Here is a 19,822-nt window from a genome sequence, read left to right on the forward strand (position 1 = left end):
ATTGACGTAGCACTAACCGCTGCTACGGAAGAACCACCACCGCCACACGCACTTCAAGGAACAACTCAAGACTACCACTAGGTATACCTGCATTCATAACTGAAAAGAACAGAATATACCGAGTGTGGCAACTCGTAAAGGATTGGTGTCGCTAAACGGTTTCTCAGTCGCCTAGGGCACAACACTGAGGTGACAGTGACGCACATCGAAACTGAGAAAGGACAGATATGGTCCTGTAATACAGTTTGATGATAGTTCTCCTTGGAGGACAGGCAACCACTTCCTCAGACACACACAGCGAATACCTGCGCTCCGAGGTGGTAACATGTTCGTCAGTGAACCAAATGAGGAAGCAAAAACTCTAGCTATAGACCATCCAGTGGATGCAGATCATATCGCATTGGTGGCTGAGCTAATTCCACCCTACCTTGTGGCGAGAGATGTAGAGGACGACACGGAAGAATCACCTGAAGAGATCACGTCGGTACTCAACAACCTCAGCACCAGGAAGGCTGGAGGTCCCGAAGACGTCAATACTGCCTTACAGATGCAGATGCCACCAGCTGCCGCCGCAATCCGGTCAGCACATTCGAAGAGATGTTCTGGAACGGTCACTATCCGTTAGAGTGGAAACATGCAGAGGTAGTGGCTACACCGAAAACTGACAAAGATTTGCTACTTGATTAGTATTATAGACCTACACTGAAAAGCCAAAGAAACTGGTACACCTGCTTAATGTCGTGTAGTCCCCCCCCCCCCCCCCCCAGCACGCAGAAGTGCCCAAACGACGTGGTATGGACTCGACTAGTGTTCTTGGAGCCATTCTGTAGCAATTCTGGACGTGTGGGTGTTGTATTGTCCTGCTGGAATTGCCTAGGTCCGTTGGAATGCACAATGGACATGAATGGATGCAGGTGATCAGGCAGGATGGTTAGCCTACATACGTGTCACCTGTCAGAGTCGTACCTAGACTTATCAGGGGTCCCATATAACTCGAACTATGCACGCCCCCCACCATTACAGAACCTCCACCAGCTTGAACAGCTGACATGCAGGATCCACTGATTCATAACGTTGTCTCCATATCCCTACATGTCCATCAGCTCGATACAATTTGAAACGAGACTCGTCCGACCAGGCAACATGTTTCCAGTCAACAACAGCCCAATGTCGGTGCTGACGGGCCCAGGCGAGGCGTAAAGCTTTCTGTCGTGCAGTCATCAACAGTACACGAATGGGCCTTCGGCACCGAAAGCGGTCCCAGCGTTGAAATCTGCAGCAATCTGCGCAAGAGTTGCACTTCTGTCACGTTGAACGATTATCTTCAGTCGTCGTTGTTCCCGTTCTTGCAGGATCTCCAGCTACAGCGATGTCGGTGATTTGATGTTTTACCGGATTTCTGATGTTCACGGTACACTCGTGAAGTGATCGAATGGGGAAAATCCCCACCCCACCCCACCGCTACCTCGGTGATGCTGTGTCCCATCGTCCGTGCGCCGAGTATAACACCACGTTCAAACTCACTTCCGTCTTGATAACCTGCCATTGTAGCAGCAGTAACCGATGTAACAACTGCGCCAGACACTTGTTGACTTGTATAGGCGTTGCCGACCGCAGCGCCGTATTCTGTCTGTTTACATACCTCCGTGTTTGAATACGCATGCTTATACCAGTTTCTTTGGCGCCTTAGTGTATAAGTGCATTACCAGTCCTGTTACAGGTCTGAGAGAGGGGGTATCTCAAGAGCCTACAGCGCCACGTCACATCCGCAGCGACACTACCGGAGGAGCAGTTTGGGTTTCGGAAGTGGCATCTAACCGAGCATCAACTGGTGCGGTTATTGGATGGGGCTTTCTCTCCTCTGGAGTGCCGCGAGTATTCCTGACCGTTAGACAGCGTGTGGTGTGACGTCTTTTTAAAGTTACTTGAGCATGGACTGCTGGTGTTACGTTTGTCTTATCTGCTCCTACCCTGACGACGACATTCCATGTGCGACCTGAGGCTGGGCTGCTCGCAGTTCGTCATATATGCTGGTGTGCCACAGGGCTCTGACCATGGAGCGATCCTGTACATGCTTTACACTGCTGACACATAGATACTTCCACTACAGTGATCTTCCGCTGCAGCATGGGTGCCAACACTCTCGGACATCGAATACAGCTCGCGTCTGACAACCTGCACACGTGGTCCCTGAAGTGGCGCCTTAAATTCAGTGATGCCAGGGCAGGTAGTTACTCGCCTGCAGCGCCATCGCCCATCAACATAACAGGCAGCCTTGTTACATGGAGTGACAAGGTGTACCTTAGTGTCTCGCCAAACTGCGTGGCGCCAGCATATCTGGGACGTCAGGAACAGAATTTTGCGCTGCCGTCGTGTGTACTCAGGTCGCCGAATCGCTCATACAGACGCTATAAGTAGTGCAGAACCACGCACTTCGATTGGCTCTACACCTTCTGAGGACCTTTCCGGCAGCTCAGCTGCATGAAATGGTTGAGTCTCCACTTGCAGGGGACCGTTTTACAGCGACTGCCCCATCTTCTACGAGAAAACGCGGCGGGAGTACAGCACGAAAATTCGGGCGGTAGGCTGAAGAATGCAGCATAGCGTCCATACAAGAGAGCGACAACAAATCGGTGCAGTGACAGCTGGGTGATACTAGGCAAAGTGAGTAAACAATAAGACCATCGTAACTAATGTATACGGAAAAGTAAACAAAAATAATAGGAAAAACATGTCACTAATCCAAAAGATTAAGCACAACTCCTTGAAGATTCGTCGCATGCATTGGGAATCATTCTAACAATGATACGAAATACAGAATGTACGGACATAAGCAACTTTGACAGAACGCTCACTGTTAAGGCCCGGTACACGGGAATAAGCATCCGACAGAGCTCGTCGGCTGTTTGCGTGTTAAAGTGAGCATTTATGGAAAGTGTTTTGACAACGGTGAAACTACGGGTAGGGGACAAGATGTTGGACGTCCACGTCTCATCACAGAACTTCGGAGGTCGAAGACTTCTCCACTCAGTACAGCAGGATTGGCGGCGATCTGTGGCAGATCTGACGACACAGTACAATGATGAGGCAGGTACAACTCTTTCGGAGCACACCGTTCAGTGCACATTGATCAACCATTTGCATCCCTTCATACTTGACGCCTCCCAGTAGAATACATATCCTTGTCGCAAGGCCAGGATCGTGCTATAGTACTTTGAGGAGCAGGATAGTAAACTCTCGCATTTATGTCTGAACAATTGAGTATGTCTGGTATGCTATCGGGCGCAGCTCTGAGTCCACAAATCCCCCACAACCACACGCCCGTAATGTAAGGGAATTAGGTGACCTGGGCGCATGTGGTAAAACATAGATCGGGAAACCTGCCAAGGATTTATCGATTCATGCCAAGCAGAATCGTTGCTGTATTGCAGTCCAAAGGTGGACCTACAAGCTATTTACAAAGGTAGTCGTGATGTTTTTTTTTTTAAGTCGGTGTATGTGTATGACGTAAAAATTGGTGTTGACGTTATCTGGAAATGAACATACCGAGTCCCTGTCTATTTTCTGCGTCGTTCAACCGCCCTTAGAATCAATTTACTGTAACCGAACGAATTTTTTTGTGTCAGAAGAGACAGTTCGCTATCACGCAGTGCCATTGGTAGCTCATACGTTTTATTTAAGGTAAAACATGTTAGGCCATAATTTTTCGTTCGATGGTCATGATTCTGCCATTCTCTCGTGGGGGCGCTTGACATTATCTCAATCAAATGAATACCGATAGTGTCGCTAAGACAAAATTTTAAAAACAATTTTAAAAATGTCCCGTTGTTTTTTCCATCATAGTTGTAATATTCCTTAGAGTATCCACTGACATTTTGTTGGTTTGGTGCACAACTTCATAGCGTTTTTCTTTGGCATGTTGGTATTTCGGTTGCTGTGGGATTACTTATCTATTGTCATCTGTCATCTATTTCAGTTTGTGTAATGTCATTTGGAGACAGTCAGTACAGCTGTGGACGCTAGGAAATGGCGTGTCAATTGGAGCAATTGGAACATTATATACGTATGCTTGCGTTTGACTTCAATAGAGGGGTGACAGCAGTGGAGGCAGTCAGAAACGTTTGCACCGTGTATGGACAGAGCCCATCAAGAAAATAACTTTATCGTTTTAAGAACTTCAGTAACGCACCACGTTCAGGAAGGCCTTTGGGGTTTCATGAATTTCGTTTTAACGCGTTAATCCACAATTATCCAAGTCACTCTGTTCGAGCACTCGCTAATGTGATAAACTGTGATCATTGCATCATTGTGCGACATTTACATAAAATGGGGAAGGTTTAAAAATCAGGTGTATGGATACCGCATGATCTAAGCCAAAATCACAAAAATCTGCGGGTGACCCTATGTGCATCTTTGCTTGCTCATCATGAAGTGGCTCGTGAACAATTCCGGCCATTCCTATTCTATATCGTTATTTGTGACGAGAAATGGTGTCTTTATGCTAAAACATGCAAACGAAATAGCAGCAACTCTCCTGCCAACACCTGCGCGCTCCCACAAAAGAAATGTTACGCATCTGGTGCAACGACGACGGTGTAGTTTACTACGAATTGTTTCGCCATCACTGCAGACATTTATTCTCAACAACCGAGACGTCTTGCAGACGCAGACCAAGAACAACGACCAGGAAAACTGTGTGAAGTGATGCTACTCCACGATAATGTCCGTCCGTATTATGATAGAATGAAAAGACACTATACAGAAATTCGGTTGGGTAGTCATTGCGCACCTACCATATTCACCTGACCTTGCGCCCGTAGCATTTCACATATTCCGCTCTCTTTCGAGCAGCCTTCAGGGAACTTCCATTCCGGATGAAAATGCGGTCGGGACATGGCTCCATGAAGTCTTCGCCTCAAAACCTCGTGATTTCCACAGCCACAGAATGGAAAAGTTATCCCAGTGTTGGCAAATTGTTGCAAATATTGAGAATATATTATTTATGGCTACAGTCTCTTATGTTTGTCTATTGTGTTTATTAAAGTTATGGAAAAACGCTACGAAATTTTACCCCAACCTAATATATTGCCTGTGATCAAAATATCAGTCGCTGCAATGGATTTAATTACGAAAAGCAAAGATAATTAACTGCCACCAGAGCAACTACATACGCTAAATTGTTCGAATGGAAAGAAAAACAATATAAGGCCGTCATTTCGAAAACGACATTTTCCCCCTTGTTGATATTGATTGCTTTAGGGAAAGAATGTAAGTTGTTAATTGTTCCACATTTAACCTCGAACAAAAGCAAAGTCCTCGGATTTACTTGTGTAACTTCTACTAATTTTCAGTATGTTGATGATGGTTTTATTGTTGAGGGGATGTGATAAACAGTGAGGATTTACGGCATGTAATGTATTGTTGGAACATGAGATTTGCCTGTGTAACGAATTGAAGAACTTAAACGATAGTCCCCTGGTATTTCTTTAGATGTAAGGTAAAAAACTGGAAAACTATCAGTCAGTTCAGTTAAGTGGTATTAAATATATCATAAAACTTAATAAAACACCTTATCAGACTAGTATTAGGTGCTGATAAGTTTATTGGCGTGCAAACACTTCCGTGATTAAGTGCAAAAGTTTCGTATACAAAAACCACATTACTTTAGACAGTAGCCCACAAAGCGAGATTGTTGAGTGACAGACATTACATAGGTATTTTTTAATGATTGTTTAGAGTTCCAGATTTCTGGAAAAGGACTAGTGGAGACTGAATGAACGTTTGTAGTGAGGCCAGATCATTCAGCTTATGTAGTACCAATGAAGGGGGACTGTTTTGAGTGACAGATGTCGAACATAAGATATATTATGTGTTTTCTGTCCGTCTGTTATGCGTTGTGGTATAGACAGTGGTGTCAAACAACTCAAGACCAGCTCACGCTCCACCAGTTTTGGCTGGTTTTGTGAAAAAAGAATCTAGTCCTGTTGTTGAAGTTAATTTATTCCAGCAAAGAAAGAATGTTTTGAGGGTGTCAGAGGGTAGAGAAATAATTTTGCAGTATCCTTTTCTAGGAAACTATCGGAGCATTTGCCTTAAGCAGTTTAGGAAAACCACAGCAAACTTTAATCTCTGTAGCCATTGAAGGCCATTGTAGGAACTGAAGCCTAGTCCTCAATAATCAGTGTCCATTATGTTATTGCAGCACCATGGTCAGTATAATTTTTGAGTAGAATACGACAGTGGTATTTGTGCTATTCATTGCAAGATACTTCTCCAGTGAGTAGACTGAAAGTCAAGGTTCCGATTAAATTCACTTAGAATTGTACTGCAACAGTGTTTATTTTTGCTGATTCTCAAAACATACTAACTTGTTTCTTACTGCCATTAATTTCAGAGTGAGTAATGGAGGCAGAAGCAGTCAAAGTGTTGGAAGAGCTGGGAATGCTGGTTGTGGAGGGTCGGGTCCAAGGAGAGTGTGCAAATCAGCGTGGATATGGGGAAGGGCCTCACATATCAGCCAAACCTCATGTTTGCTCACTTACAAATGCCCTTGTAAGTATTCACCTATTTTCATGAGCTCTTTTAATGCATATCTTTGAAATCTTTTACTAGTATGTTACATTTGTGCCTTCTCAGACCCATTTTAAAAACTAAAATTCTGCGGAAATGATTAAAAGTGATTTTCATTTTGAATACACTCCAGTGAGGGTGGTTGTTCTTAGACAATCTTTTTATGAGGCGTGTTTTTTAAGTAAGGTCCAGTTGAACATAAGTAAACAACAAAAGGTTATTTCAAAAAAGTAAATTTATTTTCAGAAAGTACATACTTCTCTTTATTTTTCACCATAGTTGCCAAGTTTATTCAAACATTACCTCTCAACAAATTTTAAAATACCCTCTTCATAAAAACTTGCCACCTGCTCCAATAACCAAGAGTTCACTGCCGTTTTCATGTCATCGTCGACATTGTAACAGTTGCCACTGAGGTGGTGTTTGAGGTGGATGAACAGATGCTAATCACTCAGTGCAAGATCAGGACTGTAGGGTGGGTGGTCTAAAGCCTCTCAGCCAAAACTGTCCAATAAATCGTGGGTCTGACCTGCAGTGTGAGGTCTTGCCTTGTCATGGAGAAGGACAATTCCCTTTGTCAGCATGCCACGTCTTTTATTTTGAATCACTCTGTGTAGCTTTCTCAGGGTTTGGCAGTTTGCTTCTGCATTGATAGTGGTTCCTTGTTGCGTGAAGTCTACCAACAAAACACCATGCCTATCCCAAAACACGTGTGTTTCGTCTCCAGTTACGATCTGACTCAAGAAGCCGTCACTTTCTTCGTGATAAAGTTCAGAAACAATGTTGTAAGGCACTGATCTTGACAATCATGAAATTCATTTGAGAGACCTGTTATTGTGAAGCATCTGTTCTCATGAATCCTCACTTCAGCTGAAGCCACCAAATCATCTGTAATCAAAGAAGGGTGACCGGAGCAGTCCTAATCATGGATGTTGTCATGGCCATCTTTGAATTCTCGTACCCACTTACGCACTGTGCTTTCACTCATATCAGTATCATCATACACTTCGCAAATCTGTCAATGAATTTCTGCAGCAGGCAGGTTCCTTGCTGACAAAAGCCGTATCACTGAGCGAACCTCACATGTGGCGGGCGAGTTGATGGTCATACACGTTTTGAAAGAACAGAACAGAACCGTGCAGGTCAGCTACAGAGCTGAAACTGAGCACAGTTGTTCCCGAGGCATGCCGGTACACGATGCATGCACTCGTTGCAGTATGTGCGCGAACTACTAGGGTCTACAACAAAACAGACCTTACTTTAAAAAACACGCCTCATATAACTGCCGCAAAGCTATAGTAAAAACTTCGCTTCCTTAGGAATGAATCTTTCACTTTACTGCTGTATACAGAATGCCTGGAAACTTCCTCTGTGCTTGACCAGGATTTGAATCTGAAACCTCGCCTTTCATGGGCATTGCTTTTACCAACCATTTCTATGCAATACATTTTTCTGAAGGAGAACTTGTTGTGAAGAGAGGAAAGTATAGACGAATCGCTAACAGAAGTAAATCTGTGAGGGCAGGTTGTAAGTTCTGCCTGACTAATTCATTCAGTAAGAGCAATGGTGATAAAATGGAAAGACTCCACATTGGAGTACCTTGTACAGCACAGTTTTAATCTGCCAGGAAGTTTCACATCTCTCCTTTCTTTGTCTATTATAACAACACACAGAGTTGTTCTTTTCGCCTTCTTATCAAACGAAACATGATGATGATGATGATGATGATGATGATGATGATGATGATGATGATGATGATGATGATGATGATGATGATGATGATGATGATGATGATGTCGTCTTTAAATATGTCTGCTTGTGTCTGTATATGTGTGGATGGATATGTGTGTGTGTGCGTGCGAGTGTATACCCGTCCTTTTTTTCCCCCTAAGGTAAGTCTTTCCGCTCCCGGGATTGGAATGACTCCTTACCTCTCCCTTAAAACCCACATCCTTTCGTCTTTCCCTCTCCTTCCCTCTTTCCTGATGAGGCAACAGTTTGTTGCGAAAGCTTGAATTTTGTGTGTATGTTTGTGTTTGTGTGTATGTTTGTGTTTGTGTGTCTGTCGACCTGCCAGCACTTTCATTTGGTAAGTCACATCATCTTTGTTTTTAGATATATTTTTCCTACGTGGAATGTTTCCCTCTATTATAACCCTTACAATATTCTGTAGATTCCATACTGAAGGAATAAATCACTAATACTATAAAGTGCACAGGCAACAAAACAAAATATCGAAAAGGTCCAGCAAAGTGTTTGTGATAGAATTTTCTCTTGTTTGCTCAAAGAAATAAAACTAAATGCCACTGACTCAATCTTTGTCATAAGTCAAGAGATGAAAAAAAATCTTCTTCCCAGTTCATTCTTCTCTGTGATGAGACTTACCAAACTGGTGGGGGGGGGGGGGGGAAGAGAGAGAGAGAGAGAGAGAGAGAGAGAGAGAGAGAGAAAAAATGAAGTATTGTTAAATATGAGGTACTGTTTTATCACTGTGGGCTTTTAATCACCTTAACATTTGTATTGCAACTGTAGTTTTCCAGTAGTTTGGTCAGTGATGTATACATCTATTAACTAAAGTAATATCTTCCCTTCAATGTGTATTATTTCTTGAAGCAAGAACAGTATTACTTGGAAATTATAAATTTACAGAACTGTTTTGCTTTTATTTTCAGTGTGTGCGTGCGGAGAAATTACGCAAACAGGTGCAGCTTTTACATCGTAATGGAATGTCTGTGTGTGTTGAAGTGCTGAAGTGTGCTGACTGTACATGTGGAAATCATCGCAGCTTGTCAACGGAAATGGTTAATACCCCTTTGGATACAGAAATTCTTCTTGAGCAGTGGACAGTTAATCTGACTGATAACAGGTAGGTAAATGCTTCTGTGGGCAAGTGCACAAAACATTTATTAAAACAATGCCCGCAATAATTTTATTCTTCTGACGTGGTGGTGGTGGTGGTGGTGGTTGAGGAGGAGGACTATATCCTTTGTTTTGATTTTCTGCTTATTCTTTACATTACCCTCGTATGCCCCTGTCTATAGCAGGAAATGGAATGTGCCCATATTATAATGTATAAACTAAATCCGAAGGCAGGGTCATCAGTGAGGTTAAACACTTAGTACTGAAAACATGTTTATTGTGGACAGCATTGTACAGCCAGAACAGAACTGACCACCTAGGTGGAGAAGACTGTTATTTGCACAGACGTTGAATATTCCAGAATATACAAACATTAGAAATATGAAGGACTTTAAGAACTTTCCAGAAATGATAAATTCTAAATAACAAATAACAAATAAATAACAAATGGTTGATGGTCGGCTTTGAGCTGAGCCCACAGCATGTCGCTCACTGGCATTAATCAGTACACAACAATCCGTGCCTTACAGCTCATGGTATTGCTCCCTCTCATGGAGAAACAGCAATCCATTGTTTCAGAAATTCTCGTATTAGCCATCTACAACACCCTGAATCTAGATCTTGTCAGTAGGCCTCTGTATGGCAGCACTGTCAGGTACGTGCATTATGGTCATGTTGTTACATAATCTTCACAATGATGAGTGTTGAAGGTAACCCATCCTGTTGAAGCTTCACAATATTAGAGGTGGGTCTTCAGTTTCCAAAAAAAACTCCCATTATTCTACACCTCCAGACTGTAATGGGGCTTCATACAGAGAACATGGTTGTCTCAGCACTTCGGCCTTCTTGATGAAGGGTGTTAGTCATTGACTTCATATACAATGTCTGACAATTGATAAAGAATATGGTATGGCCCAAAGTAGCTCTTCAGTAACTATTTCAAGAGTCGCACTTTCTGCACATGTGTAGAAATCCATATAAAGTCTGCCAGGCTGTATATCACTTGCCAGTGCTTGGCATTATAGTGCTCTCGGTCTTCCTCCTGGGCATCCAGTGTCCATACACTTGCCAGCTACCTTGCCTCTTTGGTGCAGGTAATGCATTTCACAGAATCACCCTGCACATTGTCCAATTGAAATCTGAACCATGTAGCCATTGTCATTCAGGCCTCACAACTGTGGTACAGAAAGAATGGTGTGAGGCCTGTAGTGTCATGCTTCGCTGTGTTGTATGTGAATGTTGCAACAGACAATAGTATGTTCCAATGTCACTTATAATCCATCTTGATTGCAAAAATGTTTATTCACATGACCGGTTTTGGTTCCTCTAGAACCATCTTCAGATCTGCACTTTTGGTTACAGGAGTAACCCGTCCACACACAGCAACCTCCACATGCTGCGGAAGTGATGCAGCATGTGAAGGTTGCTGCGTGTGGACGGGTTACTCCTGTAACTGAAATTGCAGATCTGAAGATGGTTCTAGAGGAACTGAAACCGGTCATGTGAATAAACATTTTCACAATCAAGATGGATTATAAGTAACATTGTATAATCAGTGATTGTGGTATCCCATCAGACATTGTGTCTGTTTTCACAATAGTATGTTCCAATTGCACTGTTTGACATCAACGTGTATTGAGAGCATATCTGCCAGCATCTGAAAATGTTTCATAGGGCCAATCTACAGCTACATCCATACTCTGCAAGCCACCTGACGGTGTGTGGATGGTAGGCAGTTGTCATCCTGTGGTTGATGCCCTAATATGAAATGATCTCTGGTACTAGTCTCAAATGGGAAACTTTTACATGATCAGAGATCATCACAAGGGGGTTCTCCATACTTCAGAATGATGTCTTCTGCAAGGAACTTTGCAGTTTCTGGCGCTTCACATTCAGCACAGCTATAGTGACAACATAACGAGTGAAGTGGTCAGTGCAGCCTTAATGTAATTTTTCATGTCCAGAGTTTCAATTTTTTGGCCCAATACTGGGATATGTTAGAAGCTTTTTTGTATTTCTCCACAGTCACACTTATTGTCATTATGTTCTAATAGACGCCATTTTATCAGATTGATTTTTAAGGGAGCTATACCAGTTCTGATACGGTTTAGCATTTTCCATGAATTGTAGTTAAATTCGATACCACTTGGTGGATGTTCAAAAATAAGGTAGCTGACAGGGGTGTTCATCTAAGGTGTAGTTGAGGAACAAATATCATGGTTTTAGTCTTTTTAATCTATAAATGCTGTTGTGTAGTGGATGATTGTCATCACTACCCTTTTTGAACTGCTTGTTACTTTCATGAACTACCCTGTGAGATTTGGGACTGCTGAAACCTAAAGCTTAGTAGAGCTTTTCCAGTGGGGTGGGCTTCATGAATCCTGTGACTAGCCTAAAAGTTTTGTGAACGCTTATATCAATCTTCTTTGCATGCACTGATCTAGACCAGACAGGACAAATGTACTCAGCTGCAGGAAAGCAAAGTGTTAAGGTGGTGGTTTGAAGCACAGATGATTTGGTGTCCCACTTACTGCCAGTTAGCATTCTAAGGATATTGTTCCTTGCAACTACCTCATTTCAGGTTCTTTTGCAGTGGTGTTTGTATGTGAGGGACCTGTCAAGCATCATTCCAATGTATGTCACCTGTTCTGTGTGTGTAGTTTTTGTGTACAGGATCTATGTTGTTAACTTCCTGGTCAAATTCCCTGGAAAAATCCATCCATCTGCCTTTTTTAAAATTGAACCTTCTTTGAAAGGACATGTTAATAAATTTGACTTCAGAGAAGACCTGAATTGCATTGGGCCTTTGTTGAGATTTGGAGGAGCTTCATATACATTTTTTAACACATATGTCTTGGATATTGCTGCTGAGAAAGCAGTTTTCAGGGTTGTTGCCTTGTTTTCAAATATTGCTCTTGAAGGTGTAGGGCAGCTTTGAGTCGTATAGGAGACAGAAGTTGTTCATTTCCATCCATTCATGTAGCAACTGGCCATTGCCATCAGTTTCACTGTATCACTGGCAGTTGAAGTCACCAATGATAAACTGTGTCTTTAGATGTTAAAGTTGTCTGGCACGATAAGAAAGGTTTTCACCTCGGGGTTTATGTGTGGATGTTACTGCGAAGAGGCTACATTCTGTAGTAGAGATTTCAGTGCCATTTACTACTGTTTTCCCTGTGGAAGTTAAGGTCATGTCATGTCACGTCAGGTCTAATGAAAATTTCACTGCAGTGTTTGTTGTGTGGTCTCTCTCTATGACTAAATGAATCCCATTAATTTGGGTCCTGTGTGCTGATTCTTATCTGTGTGTGTTTCCTATGCACACAATACAGCACATGTATGCATTTGGCATAGTTGTGAAAATAAGTCTTGTTTGTTCTTTGTTATTCCCTCAACATTCGGGCTAGCAGCAGACAGAGATGCCTCTGAAAAGTGCTTTTTATTTGATTTTCTCTGGTGGTGGAAGGATTGGCCGATGCCCTCATGGACATTGTGTCCATGGGGCACTGGGATTTTGTGGTCTTATGGTGACTTCAAATGAAAATGAACACTTTGAGGCTCTTTTCGTGTACCCCAGTGGGAAATATCATCCGTAGATTCTCATCTGCAACTTTGGGAACCTCTCCAAAGGGTGGATTCCAACATGGTGGAATGACACTGCTGCAGGTGGGATTGGTAACGGTTGTGCCAGGAATAATTGTGGCATTTGCTTCAATCGTCAGCTTTCCTTACAATGGCTCACTTAGTGTCTAACGAGATAGTAGAGACCTGGTCAGTGATACCTGCATCTGATTATGTCTGGAGCCACTATGAATCCTACGTGACATCACAATAGCTGGCTGTAGATGAGCTGGTGTGACGAGCAACTATTCCTGCCCACATTGAATCTCAGTTCCTCTTGTATCATGTTCTGTTGATTAATTGGAGTTCTCCATTGGTTCCTCCTCCTCCTCCTCCTCCTCCTCCTCCTCCTCCTCCAAGGCTTCTGTGGTTTTCAGCAGTGTTGGATCTTACATCTGTCCAGCAGCAATGTCATTTAATACAGCAGTGATAGAGATTTCATCCATACTGCCATGATCTGCTAAAGCATTCCTTAAAAGGCAGTTGGTGTCCTTACATTTGGATCCACTTTATGATACCAGTGTGATATCATATTCCTGAAGCCTGAGTGCTCCTCTTGCCAGTCGGCCCATTGAGTCCTTCGAGCTAATCAGTAAGCAGATAGAATGTGTTATCTATAATGGCAGCAGAGCACAGTTCTTCACTGATGTTACTAAGCTGCCCTTCCTGGTCAGGTTCAGCTGACCCTACTCTTGTAACTTTAGAGGTGAATTGCAACTGCTAATGACAGTTAATGGTCCAAAGTTCTCCTTGACCTTCTACGATGCTTATGATCATTGCTGGGATATACATTTCTTTTGTAGGCGTGAGTACTTTTTTAGAATTGATAATAGCTTCACAGTGTAACTGAGTGTCCTCTTTGATGATTGGAAGTCATGTTATTGATGACGGCAGGTAACAATTTCTTTGATGGCAAACAACTGCCCAGAGCAATCATTCTGTGTGCTTGTTAGAATAGCTCCATTAATCTTGAGGTCCTCAGATCTTCCAGTCTAGGACTGTTTGCAATACCTGCAAAAAGTCCCATCCAAGAACAGGGTTATAACTATAGTCTGTTAAAACAATAAATTCAAAGGAATGTGTTCTGTCATTGGTAGTTATTCATACAATACATGTTCCAGTCAGCTGGATGTATTTGGCAATTTGGCAGTGGCAATAGTCTCATGTGGATGTTTCCACTCTGTGCCTGCCCTCGGCCATGAAGGGGGGTTCGTTATACATAATGATTCAAAATAATCGTGGAAAAACTAAAGTGTTCTATGTGTTTAAAAACAATCACTTAAAAGTAATTATAAAATGTGCATGTTACTTTAAACTGCGAGCAACTGCAGCCAAACTTCTACATTTTGAAAGAAATAATCCACTTTGGCTGTAGCATACTTTAATTAAAAGTCAAGACAGGTTTTGTGCCACTAGAAGACCCTCTGCTGATAAAGATTCTTTTTAATAGGACATCGCCAAAAGGTAACTGGTTTAGAGCCAATCCCCATCATTTGCATGATATTGTAAACAAATAGCACACCCAGACCAATAGTCCTTATTTAATATCATGGGAGAGCAGAACTGTACCACATCCAGGAAGGTAATGGAGAGGCAGCAAGCAAGGCAGTACGGTACTGACTGCTATGCTATAGCTTGGCATGATGGTCAGTATTTCCTGCCTGCTGCCACCAACCACCTTCCTGCTTGTGGTGCGGTTCTGCTACCCTCTTCATTTTAAGTAATGACTACCGCATTTAGCCTGCTATTTGTTTACAATATGGCAAGAATGATGGGGAGTGGCTCTAAAGCAGTTACCTTTCGGCGATGGTCTATTGAAAAGAATCTTTATCACCAGGGGGTCTTCTTCTATTGGTGCAAAACCTGTTGTGACTTTTAATAAAAAGTATTCCATGGTTAAAGCAGCTCATTTCTTTCAAAATAATTATAAAATTATGAAAATGTGAAGTTTAGCTTTTTCTCATACAGTTTCAACAGAACGGGAAGTGTTACATCAGCAACTAGGGAAATGTATACTGTGTCCCCAGAACTATCCTGGAACTGCTTCCATTTGCTTTTTGTTGTCCGTATGACACAGGTAACCTTGAATGTGAATATTCTGCTTGTGCTGAATGAATATCTAGATATGCTCTGCATATGTGCTGTGAAATTAACCAATGATGTTGTTTGTGTAAGTATGCAGATCATTCACTGTTGACTCTACATTTTGTAATAGAATCAAATTTTATGACAGGTTTTTTCCTTCATTTGAATACTCTGCAAAAATTAGTAGCAGCTTTTTTTTTCCCCTCAGTTATAGTAAATCTCTTGCCTTGGGTCAATGTTGGCATTGGAGGGTGTGAAATCCATAAATTCATGATGACTATAAGAAAACAGTGTATATAATGTCTTAATGTGCTGCCATACTGCTTCTGCTCAATGGATGTCTGAAAAAGTCTAAATACGTGCCACTGCTATTTTTAGGTTTCCTGTTAAAACTGACTGTGAGAAACAAAACAAACCATTCTCATAATTTTATAATTATAATTTTTTAAACAAACATCATATATAGCCTATGTAATACAGTGTGTTTTAGAATATACAAAACAGTTAAGTTTCTCCATGATCATTTCTGACTTATTTGAGATAATGAACCTGTCCCCATGGCCAAGGATGAGCACATAGCCTAAATATCTATGTGACACTATTGCTGCTAGAATGACAATATCCACTGCCAGTGTATTTTTCATTTGTGACCTTCAGCACAATCAATTTTATATCAGAGAACAATCTTCTTTAGATGACCATAATAAGCTTCCAACATTACAGAAAAGGAAGCCCCTAAGTCGAAAAACACCTGGGCACGTTAGTCATTGTTGGTGATGGTAATGCCTTCAGTGAGATTTCCTGACTCGTCATCCTTGCAGGATTTGCATCTGTGGTGGTCTCACTGCCATATATGATTGCCTCACTAAGTTTCTCTCAAAATGGTGGCTAGGTGACTTCTGTACCATAATATTGAAAGGCTATGGCATGTTGGAGCATAGTCTCATCCATGGTATGGCCATGGTCTTCATCCCACAGGTCTGCAGCTGACAGACGTGAATAGGACTGTTGTGATGCTTGACAGTTGACACTGTAGTAGTTCCTGAAAACTTTATTACTCTGCCTGTAGTAATGTACAGTGTGTCTAGGGTGACCACAGTGGAAACACACTGGCATGTTGTCCTCTGTCCTCCAAATGTATGTATGTTCTGTGTGGCATTATACTTGGAGGCATGGGTTGTACCTGCATTGGTCAGGTACTGGGTCATCATTTGATGGCTGCAATGGAAGTCCATGTTGGCAGAGTCCATTTTTCTTGTGCATTCAGCTGGTGAAGAAGATTGGTGGTAAAGACTGATACATCTCTTCTTTAACATTCTCTGCTGTTTCAAAATTAAAGGCTGATATTTCTTGTGTACTCTGTCAGACAATTCTGGTAGCCATACGCTGCTGTATCTCTTCCTTTACTGTTTGGCGTATGATTGTTGGCTTACCACATGAACTCACAAAGTACGTAGCTGTAACATGCATATTAGAGCAGAGATACTTGTTTGCACCTTAATTCAGAGTCTGGCCCAATTTGCTTAGTGTCCTCCTATCTATCCGCGGTTCGTGGTCTTGCGGTAGTGTTCTCGCTTCCCGCACACGGGGTCCCGGGTTCGATTCACGGTGGGGTCAGGGATTTTCTCTGCCTCGAGATGACTGGGTGTTGTGTGTCTTTCATCATCATTTCATCCTCATTCACTCGCAAGTCGCCGTAGTGGTGTTAAAGAACTTGTGGAGCGGCGGCCGAACCGCCCTGCGAGGGGTCTCCCGGCCCCCAATGCCACACGCTCAATCATTCATCTATCCAGTTCAAACCTTTACTATGCAAAGGACTCCTTTTTCCAATTACAAAAAGTAATGAAGGAAATACAAATTTGGTTGTATACTTTGATAAGTGGACACTGGAATTAAGAAATGTGAGGCTGCATATGAATCAAACAAACCTTTTGTGGTTAAATGTATTTTACATTTATTTGAAAAATAAAAGCTAAACTGTCTTGCTTTATCATCAATAATACACTTCCACATGAAAAAATAGATTGAGCAAGTTTGTTTACACCTGACAGTCTAAGATTTTAGAAGTTAAATTTTTATTTGTAGAGTGGTTGAGCCAGGATGGCAAATACAGAAAAAAGTGAAAGAAATCAATACCAACACACAATTACTCTTGTGACAATGAAAAACATGAAATATCATATACAAATTTTCAACATAAAAATTACATATGGTTATGATATACCAAATACTAATGTTCCCTACCCTACAATCTATAAAGTTTGCTGTTGCATGTACATGCCCCTAAATACAAATTATGTGCAAAGCAGCAGAATTACTGCACAGTGTTCTGATGTTTCAAAACAATGTCTTACGTATAAGAAAGCGCACAACATACTGGAAATGGAAGAGATTGTGATTTGAAATGATTTTAATGGAAAAAAACTCTCTCTCTCTCTCTCTCTCTCTTTCTCTCTCTCTCTGTGTCTGTGTCTGTGTCTGTGTGTGTCTGTGTCTGTGTCTGTGTGTGTGTGTGTGTGTGTGTGTGTGTGTGTGTATTACTTTATTAGGACATGTGTGACCTTTCAGCCGTGAAAGAATTAGGGATGCTTACATACCACACACTGGGGTTCCAAACTGTCTCCTTTTTAAACAAGTGTGTTTATTCATTTCTGTATAAATGAATTGATAGATATTTTATTAAGGTAAATTTGATACTTTGACAAATAAATTACTATTCCTCCTTGTGGCCATTGGAATGAGAGAAATTAATGTAGTACGCTTGCAAATACTGTACTGTCACTGAACACTCAGATTCCTTCTCCAATAAGAGAACTCATTATTTTAAGTGCCAGCAGTATGCACTTTGCCATATTCCCCATTTTAACTGAATATAACTTGTAACACGACAAGAACACAGCAATGAGTTTACTGGTCATTTTATCTGACTAGAGGAATGCAGTATGTTTCTGACTCTTTTGTGCTTGTATGAGCTCATATTTAAAACATTACATAGGGGATTTTACTGTATTCTGAGGGTAACTTACCATCCATCAATTGTGTAAGTGATTAGTCAACATCATTTACCTGGGCTACTGTTAGAGCATTTTTTCTGTTTCTGCTTTCGTATTTTAGCAGTATGCTAAGCAATCAAATACTGCATTTAAATTTTATAATGGCATTTGTGTCTCAAATACGATGGAATTGTAATGCTAGTATTAAATCTAGTTCAGAATATATTGAGTAATAATGGAAATGGAAGAGGGTATCTGTACTGTTACGTAAAGTAGTGAATTAATGCCTGGTAAATGATTCCAGTTATTTGTTAGGCTACATTGAAAATTATGAAAATAAGTTGTCTACCACTTTATTTATATTTGTTGGATACTTCTAAATGACTACACAAAATAGAAAATTTAATTTGTTTGTTATTTCTGTTTTATGAAATAATTTACACAGGTATGGTGAGGCCCCTATGACAGTTAGAGGCCTGTTCCAAGCTGTGCGCTCACAGCTACATTTCTCACAGTTATCTGCATGGTGGAGCAATACCAAGGGCTGTAATCCAAGTCACATAATGTATCGGCTTACCGTCCCAGATCAGGCATCTGTCTTCCCTTGCAAACATGAGGAACATACTTTTCCTTTGGCTGCATTGTCACGTAATGTTGCTGTGAAGGTGAGTAGAGCATTACTATTAAAATTTTCTGAAGTGCTGTCACTGTTTGTATAGTTGTCAGTTATGTTCTTGAATACTTTCTATCACTCTGGTTTTCTCCTTTCCTTTTTTTCTTTCTTATCTTAACAATGAAACTCCAGCCAGAACATATCAATAAATAACAGGACAACAGAAGATGGTTTTACTGAATATTTCTGTGATGTGTTTCATTGCATTTGCCCTAGGAATTAGTTTTCTAATTCCTTAATAGGTAGTTTTTATGATTTTTTTTTATCATGGAATTTCTTTCTTTCTTCCTCCTCATCCCACCCCCTTTCCCTGACCCTCGCCCTCCAACAGTCCCATTGTAATTTCTGTACTTCCATGAAGCAGCTGTGAAATTTTCTTGTTTCAGTAAAATGTGGTCATCCTACACTGTTGTATGGCTTTCCACATGTAAGCATAATGTCAAAATTTTGAAATAAAGCATGTATGTGACCTAAACTGTACATATTTTAATTTTAGAATGACCTTTGTATACTAGTGTAATATATCAAATATACTTTTATTGGCTTTTTTTATGACAAGAGTTATACACTGCAGAAGGTTATTTTTCTGAACAACTGCTTTGGTTATGCATAACTGTTAAAGGATGAGATTGTTTATTAATGTGTTAACATTGTCTCCACCCATTCATTAGATTCCTTTTGATGAATGCAAAAAATTATGCCTTCTTTAGTGTAACTGGAAGTAACCCTTGCATCAAAACTAAATGTTATAGGTGTGCTTGCGATCACTGCCACGGACAGATTCAATTCCGCAGTCATTGTGTCCACTGCACAACACCATTGCTTCAAAGGATACAAGGACACTGTGAGTTGATGTTACATCCTGGCAGTGTAGTTAGAACTTTTTTAATTTACTGTATGCAAACATTACCTGTATTAGTGGCATACAAAGATTCACTTCAGATAGTACCAAAACACTGCAGTGTGTGGTCTGTTCATTGGATTTGTTAAGGACATTGATACATATTGTAGATGCTGTTGA

The 19,822-nt window shown here is 41.2% G+C and overlaps 1 protein-coding gene across 3 annotated transcripts in view; it reads left to right on the forward strand.

The window, feature by feature from the left end:
- The window catches only part of LOC124721105 (protein FAM214A), a 244,797-nt gene that overhangs the window by 161,949 nt on the left and 63,026 nt on the right, over positions 1-19,822 (forward strand). For all 3 annotated transcript variants that reach the window (XM_047245925.1, XM_047245923.1, XM_047245924.1), the window contains exons 4-7: positions 6,395-6,552; positions 9,243-9,436; positions 18,574-18,793; positions 19,554-19,645. In XM_047245925.1, coding sequence (XP_047101881.1) covers positions 6,403-6,552; positions 9,243-9,436; positions 18,574-18,793; positions 19,554-19,645 — 656 coding nt within the window. In that variant the 5' untranslated portion in view covers positions 6,395-6,402. The remainder of the gene's footprint in view (positions 1-6,394; positions 6,553-9,242; positions 9,437-18,573; positions 18,794-19,553; positions 19,646-19,822) is intronic.

Source organism: Schistocerca piceifrons, chromosome X, assembly GCF_021461385.2.
Source record: "Schistocerca piceifrons isolate TAMUIC-IGC-003096 chromosome X, iqSchPice1.1, whole genome shotgun sequence".
In the NCBI taxonomy this organism is placed as follows: domain Eukaryota; kingdom Metazoa; phylum Arthropoda; class Insecta; order Orthoptera; family Acrididae; genus Schistocerca; species Schistocerca piceifrons.